At 37.3% G+C, this 11,597-nt stretch overlaps 1 protein-coding gene across 1 annotated transcript in view; it reads right to left on the reverse strand.

Moving 5' to 3' along the window:
- LOC103798554 (transient receptor potential cation channel subfamily V member 6-like) overlaps positions 1-11,597 on the reverse strand; it is a 24,950-nt gene that overhangs the window by 13,158 nt on the left and 195 nt on the right. The window contains exons 2-3 of the mRNA XM_009070827.1: positions 1,484-1,581; positions 810-932 (exon numbers count right to left, since the gene is read on the reverse strand). Of these exons, the coding sequence (XP_009069075.1) occupies positions 810-932; positions 1,484-1,581 (221 nt within the window). The remainder of the gene's footprint in view (positions 1-809; positions 933-1,483; positions 1,582-11,597) is intronic.

Below are 11,597 nucleotides of genomic sequence, written 5' to 3' on the forward strand. Positions count from 1 at the left end.
GGATGCACACTCTGTGTGATTGACTATGCTTTCCTTATAGGACATGAAGACAAGGTCAAGACAAAGCTCCCAAGTACTTGCTCTAATCCTTCAAACTAGGTTTCAGAATTTTTAAACCCCCCATCATTATTATTTTAGTGGTTTCAAGATTCAGACTGGAATTTTTGTGTGCTCAACCAGAACCATTCTTTAAAAACCTGAATAAGATTTTAGTCTCAAATGACTATGCTTTCCTTATAGGACATGAAGACAAGGTCAAGACAAAGCTCCCAAGTACTTGCTCTAATCCTTCAAACTAGGTTTCAGAATTTTTAAACCCCCCATCATTATTATTTTAGTGGTTTCAAGATTCAGACTGGAATTTTTGTGTGCTCAACCAGAACCATTCTTTAAAAACCTGAATAAGATTTTAGTCTCAAAAGCAGTGGCCACATTTGTTTTCGACTCCTACTCTTTTGTCAGCCAAAGAACTACTTTTTCTCCTTTCAGGGGAGATCAAGTAGTTATCCTTTTTGTTACAAACAAGTATGCCAGAATGCAAACTATACATATCCTTGCAATCCCACAGTAGCCAATAGAACAAACTGTGGTTAAGGCCTTTGCACATTTGTGCATGTCTGTACATGCATTTAATATAATTCCACCTTCCTCAAAAGGTCAGATGCCATTTGTGTGTTGGTTTTGCTATGTTGCAGTTTAGCAATATAGTGAACCAAGAACAGTATAAGCCAATTTCCTAAATGTACAGGTAGTACTTCCTCTCTTCTCCTGGAGGGAATCCTGTCCATCCTCATTCCCAGCAATGTTACCTTCATAGAGCTCTGATGTCATCCTCTCATTGACAAGCTCGGGAGCTGCTTCCATTAGAGCCACCGCCGCCTCCAAGTTATCATACAAGGCAGCTACATGAAGGGCAGTCTCCCCCAGTGCACCTAGAAGCAGTAGGATAAGCATGTGACTCATCTAGACATTCAACTGTATGGGACAAAAGCAGAAATAGATTTATTGAGGTGGAGAATTATGGTAGTGCTAGATCCTCCCTTGAGTACTGTCAGGTGCTGCCCCATCATATGGCATAGTACAGCCACATAACTGCACAGTCTCTGTCCTTCGCCAAAATCTGCATGCTAAGGAGAAAAGTCAGGTGTTTGTTAAGTGACAGCAGACTGAGGAATGAAGTGAATGAGCACACAGCCCTTCCACTGACACCCTTTCCACAGTGGGTCATCTCCCTCAGTCCCTCTAAGCCTTTATTGATTCTTCAAAATAAAGGCTGCTTCAAGCTCTAAAACTCTGATCTTCACCACTCCTTTAGGGTTTGAGGCGCTCCCTATGTCACAACACACTTTGTTGCAAAGCTGTTGACATGGAGTCAAGTCATTTGAGTTTGCTAACATAAATGTTTTAGAGTTTAACAAACAACTCATTGTAGCAGTCTCTTGCCTTCCACAGCAAACTGTTCTCTGCAAATAATCCGAGTTACCTCTCTGGTAGATATCACATGATCCATCAGTGGCAAGTTTCCTAATGGCTGCGAGGTTGTTCTCTTTGGCAGCCTGGAGGAGTGGGGATTCCCAGATCCTGTAGTCAAGAAAAAGTGACTGATAAGGAATGCAGTCCAATTCACAGTGCCTCTCTACAGACTAGCATGGCCTTTGCTTGAGACAGTATATATCTTGCACATTTTAACTGAAAAATTGGTAATGCACATCTACCGTATTTTTAAAATGCACCAACGAAAAGAGCCAGCAAAAGCAGACCAGTGCAATTCTAAAAAGCTGGTTAGTTCGTCATCTCTTGGCTTACTGATGCTTAACCGTATGGTGGCAGCAGAGGGAAAGATAGGAGGAACAAACAACCAAAATTATTTTAGTTTATATAGCCCACATTTTGAGGCAGAGAAGATAGCCAATGTTGGGTCATTGATACCCCTCCTGCCAGTAGACTAGTTATCTTAGAAGCCAGAAAAAGCCAGTTGTTTTTTTACACAGCACAATAAATTAGAAAAAGGTCGTCATCTGAATTGCTCCCATAGTGGATAGAAAAGTGCAAACAAGAATTCAATCTATATTGTAGCAACACTTGCTGTGGTAAAATTAAAAGAATAAGCTCTGAAATGTAGGTCCTCGTTATACAAAGTCATGAAGAAAAATTTGACAGCTTAGCTATACTATTTTTTTCTCCAATGCTGAAGGAATTGAGGAAATTGTTGAGAACTGGAATGTATGCATGTCCAAGAAAGACTGTGCTCTCAAGTTCCAGACAGAGTGGTTCACTTATAGTTGAAGCATGCCCTTGAGTCTTCCATCAGGATCTGGGCTATTTGAATATATCTTTAGGGGTTAATGAAGAACTTACAAGTACAGCCACCAAACTTCACTACAGCAAGGTCTTTGGAAGCAAATAAAAGGTCAAGGGAGGTTATCCTCTCCCTCTATTCAGCTCTGGAAAGGCCATATCTAGAGTCCTGTGTCCAGTCCTAGGATCTTCAGTACAAAAGACATATGGAACTACCAGAGAGAGTTCAGTAAAAGGTCACAACGATGATTATGAGACCATGTGTCATATAAGGAAAGGCTGAGAGAACTGGGACTGTTTAGCTTGCGGAAGAAAAGGCTTGGGTGGTGTTCTTATCAATATGTATAAGTGCATGAAAAGAGTTAGCTGCCATGTATGCTTGCTCAGCATCCAAATAAACTTTGCCAGTGTTCATTGGCAATGCAAAAATCACCCAAAAAAATCCAGAACAAATCTACCAATTTGGGGGAAATATTTCTGTTATCCTTGAATATTTTCAGATTTACTTTTTAATGCATAAAAAAATGTGGTTTGGGGTGGGGGGTTGTAATTTTTTTGTTTAATCCAAAAAAAAAATTCTAGGTATCCTAGGTTCAGGAGCTAAAGATTTACGGGGAAGGAAGACCCTCAAACCTAAAGAAACAATTTATGTCTCAAGAGTTTTCAGTATGAAATAGAAAGAGATTCCTCTCTCCATACATGAAATGTTCAGTTCTGGATTTCTATTCAAATGCAAATTTTGTGCTTTTATCTCACCTCTGCTTTCTTCTAGTACAGATGTTCAATTTGTTCTTATTTATCTAGTATGGATCAGGTCAATCTGTAATGTTTGACGTGGAATTACTCTAAAGATCAGAGTAGAACAATTACAAATTCAAGCTGATATGAACAAGGAGAACACCAGCCCTTGTTTTTCCACCAGCCTCAGTCTGACCTTCGCTACAATATAACAACTGGCAATAGGCTGTGCATCTTGAACACCATCCCATCCCTCCCCGGCCTCCCTCCCCCCTTCCAAAAAAAAATAAAAAGGCACATATCTGTAGATATAATGAATGCTTTCTCCTCGTGATGTTCCATTTATCCTGGTATTATTTAGATACAAGATTTTGGGGATACGGTTTATATTGCATTAAGTGATAACACTGATGTGAGAATATCTTATCTATGAATATAGCTCTATTATAAGCCACAAGAAAAACCAAATCAGAGACAGAAGGAATATAAATGGCACATTGCAAAAAAATTTTTATTACAGTTTGTGTTTCTTAAGTATAGGATAATTTAACAAAAAACTCTAGGAAAACAGGCAACATAAATTCTGTGGCTTACAGAAATATTTATTTCTTGCTTTGAATTATTCTTTTATGAACAGCGAGGTATCCTGAAGCAATTTTTTCTTATATATGCCATTATCTCTGGATTTAACTCACTTGAAATGTTAATAGTGGAAAGACACTGTACACACTTGAGAGAACTTGGAGCATAAAGCAAAACCAAGAGAAGTATCAGAGTTACACTGTGGGACAAATTCATTAGTCAAGCCACATATCTGTAGATATAATGAATGCTTTCTCCTCGTGATGTTCCATTTATCCTGGTATTATTTAGATACAAGATTTTGGGGATACGGTTTATATTGCATTAAGTGATAACACTGATGTGAGAATATCTTATCTATGAATATAGCTCTATTATAAGCCACAAGAAAAACCAAATCAGAGACAGAAGGAATATAAATGGCACATTGCAAAAAAATTTTTATTACAGTTTGTGTTTCTTAAGTATAGGATAATTTAACATTTTTTGTTACAGTTTCTGTTTCTTAAGTATAGGATAATTTAACAAAAAACTCTAGGAAAACAGGCAACATAAATTCTGTGGCTTACAGAAATATTTATTTCTTGCTTTGAATTATTCTTTTATGAACAGCGAGGTATCCTGAAGCAATTTTTTCTTATATATGCCATTATCTCTGGATTTAACTCACTTGAAATGTTAATAGTGGAAAGACACTGTACACACTTGAGAGAACTTGGAGCATAAAGCAAAACCAAGAGAAGTATCAGAGTTACACAGATAAATAGGAATCATTGGACTAAGTGTAAATTAATGGTCATGAGCTACAAGTAATAAAAGCAGAACTGAACAGTATGTTTATCATTCCACAAAACAAGCATTTCCTGTCACAAAAAGCACCCCATTATCTAAGTCACTGGAAACTAGACTAGAAAAGTGCTGAAGAGCAGAGGAGATATAAAAACATTTAGAATACAAAGAACCATCCTGAATGAATCAGGGAGCAATTCTGAGATATTTTTATGTGTCCTTCAACTCCTAGCATTGCTGCTTAGGGAAGTATTCCTTCTACACCTTACTCATGCGTCAGTTGCATTAGTAGTTAATTACAAGATGATTTGATGAGAAGATTGTATCTAGGATCAGACAAATAGGAACAAAATAAAGAGGCACTCTGAGGAAAAGTCATGAGATTCCATATTACTGAAGCCGGCTTGACACCTCTGCCATTATTTTGGCTGAGAAAGACTGTTTCTGGAGAATGTCAGTTTTAGAGGCAGGAAGTGGGAAGGAGGTGGGGTTTCAGTAATATAAACAATGCTACAATTAATGTGTTGATTCTTTATTGGGTAGGCCTTTATCCCTCAAATGACCTCAGAGAGGAGGAAGGATTGAGCAAGAGATGATGTGGGAGGACACAAACACAATACCTTTCTCACAAAAATTACCAAAGCTCTTGTAAACAACTAATTAAATTACAATACAGTTATGAGGAAGACACCTAATAAGTACTGTACTCAACTTCTGAAAACTGAGGGCAAAATTGTCAAACATTTCTTCTTATTGTAGCAACATCCTACTGGACTCAAAGATCCAAAGGTCCCAGGCCAAAGAGCAAGCAAGAAGAACCCATAAATGTTGATAAATATCATGGCACACTGCCTGTGACGTCTCAAAGGTTCATGAGTTGCATGTTTATACCATCTGCTTTTACTCTTATTTAATTTTCTGTTCCATAATTGGGGGAACATTTTACTCTCATTTAAAACATACCATTCTAATTAAGAATTAATTTTTAATACACTACACCAATGTATTCAGCATATAAATGACAAAAAGTAGGTGAACCAAATTCACTAATATAAAAAATAAATTAAGTCACCTGAATTTAGAACCTTCAAAACATTTTCAATTACTTAATTTCTGCATATTTGACCAGTTTTGTTCCTGACCCATCAAGCACAGCATGAATTTTACATTTTACAACTTGAGTTCCTGTGCGTAAAAGCAGCAGACAGAAAAATCTGCAACTTGGTCTCTTAACAGAGCTGCCTACAGTAGATGCTTAGTTTCCATAAAGTACCATTATGTGAGGGTGGCTTTCAGAGAGTGATTCAGCAGAGACAATTTGAGAATAGAATTCAGCACATCTAAGTTAAGCTCCTGTCCTAATCCTGTTCATCTCCTTCATCAGCTGTGGAATCAAAGGATACCAAGCTCCTAATTTATCCAGCTGAGTTAGGTTTGTAACATTAAGCAGTATGAATGGTGCCTTACAGAATCAGTTTAGGATAAGCACAACTATATAGCTAAACAGTAGTTTGATGGGCAATGGAAACAACAATAGTATCCACCTGGATGTGTCCTGGGTTCTTCTTACCAAACTAAGGAATTTATCTGTGTTGAAGTACTTAACAAGCTTTGATCATGCATTAGTATTGGTCAGTTTTCTTCACAGATGACTCAGTGATGTGCTCAGGAACCTGTGAGGTATTTTTTTCAGTACAGGTGAGGACAAAATCAGGAACACTCGAAAGTCCATTGTGAAACACAGAGAGGATAAAATGTAGGTCAGATTCTGACTGAGGGAGTCATAAAGCTGTTTTAAACAAGATTAAAGATTTCACAAGCACTTTCTGCTGGTAATATGTACACTTTTGGGTTTATATCTTAATGTGTATCCTGCACATTATACCTATAGAGAGATAGAGAATGCAAGGCCTAGTCCATAAGTCTTAAATCTGTTATGGTGTTGGATTTGGATTTATATGCTTCTTGGATTTATATGCTTTGGTTCTGGATTTATGTGCTTCTTCTTTAAAACAATGAAATACATTGAATATGTCAGCTGTCTGGACAAAAACCAATCTGAAGCTTCTGTTTCATGACTGAACTCACCAGAAGTGCAACAAAGCATCTCTTTCTATTCTCCCCTTCCCAGATTCTACTTCTTGAGTCATTCACTGTATGGAATTTTCCTATTGTGTGCTCTAATTTAAGTTTGCTTCATCCCCATAGATAGTCAGTTACTGAGGTTCTTAAGCAATTATTTCTTACTGAGCTAGAAATTCATCAGCAGGATATTATTTTAGCTTTCTCTTCTTTCTCTGTTGCAGTGCTCAGAATATCCATGCTCAACAATGCATCATGAAATTGCCAGAGATGATTCACCTTGTCCCTTCTTTCTGCTAGTATGTGCATATAAATATGTGGAAGACTTCAGGTGAGCAGAGCAGTGCTCAGAGAAAGCTAATCAGCTGAAAGAGGATCAAAGCAATGATCTAACAAGATGACAAAGAATGAGTTAGGAAGCAATTGCATGAAGTGAAAAGGAGACAGATAACAAGGGCTTGGACAATCAACTGGGTCAGCAAATTTCTTCAGCGCCAACAGCAAGACTCAGCAAATTAACTGGAATCTCTGGCCCACGTATGTCAAAGCCCCTTCATCTGAGAGTAAACAGTCCTTCTCTGGAAATAAATAGGTTAATAATTGCCAGTGCCACTAGACAAGGAACTGATAGGGAATTCTTGTCCCTTCAGATATTTAACTATCTACCACACTAAGCAAGACAAATCTTGATGAGTCATTTCCAGCTGGGCATTCTCCTTGTGTTAGCTTCTTTTTTTTTCTTATTCTGCATCTGAGACCATCCTAAGAACAATCTTATGCTAGAACTGGATTAATAATTCAGAACATGTTAGTTGTTATTTATTATCACTGAGTCAGTCATAAAACAAATTTGTTCTCTGAAACATAACCTCATTCTGCATCAAAACTTCCAGCCCTCTTCAATAGGATTTTCTTATAGTTTTATTCTAGGTTGTGTTCCTTACCCCATGTGTAATCCCTTTTTAATTTGGAGTGGGTTTTTTTCCAGAACACAAATTTCATATTTACTTCTTCACAAGGAAAGTTATAGCCAAGTTTAAGAGTCAAATATCTTCCTAAATCTATGAGCCTGAGTCACGTCTTAGGCACTGAGGTCATATGTGTCCATGCCTGTGCATTGTTGGGGAAATGTGAATTCTGGAAGATCTTTACACTTGTGAAATTAAGGAGGTTTGTTTTCCATTATTAGGCTCACAATTTCCATTAGGATGAAGGTGTAACAGCAGAAGAAAAAACCAGAAATGCTGCCATTGATGCCTTTGTCTTCATTTAACATACAGCAGCAGTTTCCGACAGTTTGTTCTTTGCATCTTGGCTATTCAGAAGCACTGTCATTGAAACATATTATAAATGAAGTGGTGGAACTGGAAGCTGGATTCTTTTTTCACTGTCACCTTTGGGAGCAAAGGAACCAATTAATACTGACAGGCATCATGGAATTTAAGACAGGACAGTTCTACGTTAATTGTCAGCTGAAAACTCAGTAATGATGTTTAGACAAATGAGTAGCAAAACTCTGGTGACATCTCATTCATGCCAGCTTGAGAAAGGTTTGTTTAGAAGCTGAAGACTCTCTGTGTCCCTGTACAATGCTTGAGCAACTCACTTTGCTAGCATTAGGCTAGTAAAGCATTACTTTTTCATTTATGCCACATTTGTTTTCAGGGTAAATAAAGCACCTTGTTAATATGTCTGTGAGACTTGAAAGCCACTAAAAATTTGGGAACTAAAGGGGCTCTAAAGTTTTTATTATGGCATCTTTGGAACGACCATAGCTCTCTGCAAGTTATGCAAATTGTTCCATGCACCTCTAATGCATTATTTCTAATAGCACAGATTTCTATACTTATTTAATGTGTAAAAATACTTTGTGTGGTTTTGGGTTTTTTTGTACCACAGAAGTTAACCATTTTATTGTCATTAGAAAATTTAAGCCTCAGAGAATCCCATGAAGGCTAGGTGATACCACTAACCCCTAAGCAGTAGCAGTGAGAGAGAAGAACCACAGAGAAGACAGATTATTTATCAATCAGAGTTATAGATACACATGATAACAGAAAGAAAAATATAATTCTTGCATTTTCACATGCACTGGAACCGTGTACTGACTTGCTCTAATTTATTTATTAGTTATTTTTTGATGAACAGTGTAATTCTCATATGGTGGAATTTCTAAAATTACAGGTTAGGAGGATTTTGTTCACATTTCCTTGGAACCTCTTGTACTGAAAGCTAGACATTAAGAAAGTATAAAGCAGTGGTTCTCATAATTTTAGAAGATCTATTACACTGTGACAGGTATGCAATTCTTCTTCTCTTCCATTAGGCCCAAATTTTCCTAAGTATTTATTTCTGTTTCCCAATACTATGTATTATGTTGAGGATTTATGTTCATATGCTCCAGGCTATGTAGATCCCAGAGTTTGCTTCCAAAGATGATTCTAGAAAGGACATATGAGATGTGACCACTGTCCCTGGGATTCCACACTGATCTACAGGCTGTTTCAAAAGAAGAGTCTTCAACAGAAAGAAGCCAGCAGATGAAGACCAAATAAAATTCAAGTCCTCTTTAATATTAGGAGGTAGTATCGTATTTCCTGAACCTGGAAGCCACAGTGCAGTATTAATCCCTCTATGTAAGCAATGCTGAGATCTGCTGCTAGTAAGATGCAAAGAACTGTTGCACATGAAGAAAATATGGACAGCAATTACAGTGAAAGAGACAGCTACCAAAACAATTAGCTTTCAGGTAGTATCATCACCAGTTGTAAGACAGAAAAAAATCCGTTGTTCTTTTCTTGCTTTCTGTGTGCAATCAGAGAGAATACCATTTAAATAGTTACATATTTTCCCCTGGTTTTCAATAAGACAATAGTAGAATTTATCCACTGCTAATTATTGTATGTGTTCCAGGACCATTAATACTGAGAAGAATTCAAGCTGAAGCCACAACACTGCAGTTCCACACCATAAGATGACAGGATGCAGTAAAAGCCCTCTTGGCTTACAACAGTTTTTCCACAAAAGCAAAGGTTTCATAAGAGTGGTTCTCATAGACAAGTCACAGCAGAAGGCCTTCCTGTCATGTTTTTCTGTCTGCATATAACTGAAAATGTGAAAGCAATAAAACTGATTCTGGTCCTCTGCAAAATGTTAATTTTCTTTATCCTCAAACTCTGAGCATCTCCTGGGACAAGAAAGGAAAAAGTAGGATAAGAGAGAGAATTGGTCCTGTACCTCTTTAAGAAGAGATTTTCCATATATTGGCCCTGTGCAATTTCTGACCAAACAGCAGAAGGATAATTTATGTTAGCTGAAAGCTTTGGAAACATATAGACCTAAAGTGGAAGGGAACAATCATGTCCCCCATGCAACCATGGTTTCACAGACAATGATATTGTGTGCACTACATGTGGTTCTTACACAGAGTTTTATAAAGAAACACAGAAAAGTTAATTTTTGAGACCACTTGGGTTGTACAAGTTTATTAAAATTATTTTATATGCCTAAGAATTTTTCTGCTCTCTATCAGTAGCAATACACAAGATGTTCATGCACCTGTATCACATGACTAATGAGGACTGATGAGCAAAGAGATGGTCAAATGGCAATCTATCAGTAGCCTATGTGACAGGCAAGAAAAGGAAGCAAGAGAAAGGAAGGGGCCAAACTGTTCTGGGTAACAGCTCATGGCAAACAAGGGACTACAGCATCATTATGATTTTGGAGGTTCAGGTTGAACATTTGGAAAAAAACGCTTTTTCACTAGGAGGTTACTTCAACACTGTAACAGGTACCCAAGGATATGGTGGAATCTCTGTCCTGGAAGGCTTTCAAGACTGAGCTAGACAAAGCCTAGATAGAGACCTGTAGAGCCTCCTTCAACATCTCCAACTTAAAAATGTGAAGATAATGTTACAAGAATAAAAATATCAATAAATTACATAAATATATTTATTATGCAATTGTATTTGTTATTAATATACAGTCAAATTAATCTATTAATACAATATAGTTTTATATTGATATGTTTAGACTTCTGTTTTGTACTCATTTGGAGAATCTGCCGAGAACTTAGTTTTCAGTTACCTGTGATGCTTTTCATGAACAGCAAAATGCAAACACTTCAGCATTCCATGGAAACACTATTGTTCCCATTGTCCCTCCCATTTTAAGTGTATTTAAGTCCCATTGCTCAGAAGTAAACTGGAACAGGCTATGTCACCTGATCAGAAGTTAGATGATGGTATATGCAAGCTCTTTTCATAAAGACAGATAAGTACACTTGTCCTTCTTAAGTTGTTATCCTGCTTATTTCTATAGATACATATGTGTGTACATATACATATAGATAGATTTTGCCCCATACAGGCACTTTTTTGTCCCCAGAGATGTTCAGAGTTTTGTGAGGAAATTAAAAACATTTTAAGAGCAACTGAAAGTACTTTGCTATTTGAGTACTGCAGCATTTGTGCATGCAATGACAAGGAACAATGAAAACCAGATAACAGCTGTATTTCAATGAATAGTCCTACATTCCTGTGTGTGAAGGGAGCAACCCTGCACAGCAGAAACAAGCAGCCTTGATTCAGTATTCGCATAGGAGACAGACAATCTTCTTGATAATGTAAGGTCTAAGAGAACTCACTGTATAAGTTGACACCAGGTCATGGGGGTGAGAAACAGCAGTCTAACCCAGAAGATGTCTGACTACAAGAATGCTGAACAACATGAAGTCTACCCCACAGAGAGACAGAAAGCAGAATCCTCACCAAAAGAAAAGTCACTATTTCATGACTGCAGCATATACATCATTCACACTCTTAATAATAATAATAATTATAATTATGCTAATAATAATTAAAACCAAGCAAACCTTCATGCATTTTCTTGTGAGCTTTACCAATGAAGCAGGAAAGACAAGAGTATACATTTTAAATTTGTGACAGAAGTCCTGCATTCAGGGTAATTCAGTTGTGACCTAGTAAATCCACTTGTGAAAGCAGATAAGATTGGAACTCCAGAAGCATTCCACCTTGAAAGAAGAAATCTGATAGAGAAAAGTGCTCCAGGGTTGTTTAAAGTTTATCTACTGGCAGCAAAGCCTA

Source organism: Acanthisitta chloris, unplaced genomic scaffold, assembly GCF_000695815.1.
Source record: "Acanthisitta chloris isolate BGI_N310 unplaced genomic scaffold, ASM69581v1 scaffold513, whole genome shotgun sequence".
Classification (NCBI taxonomy): domain Eukaryota; kingdom Metazoa; phylum Chordata; class Aves; order Passeriformes; family Acanthisittidae; genus Acanthisitta; species Acanthisitta chloris.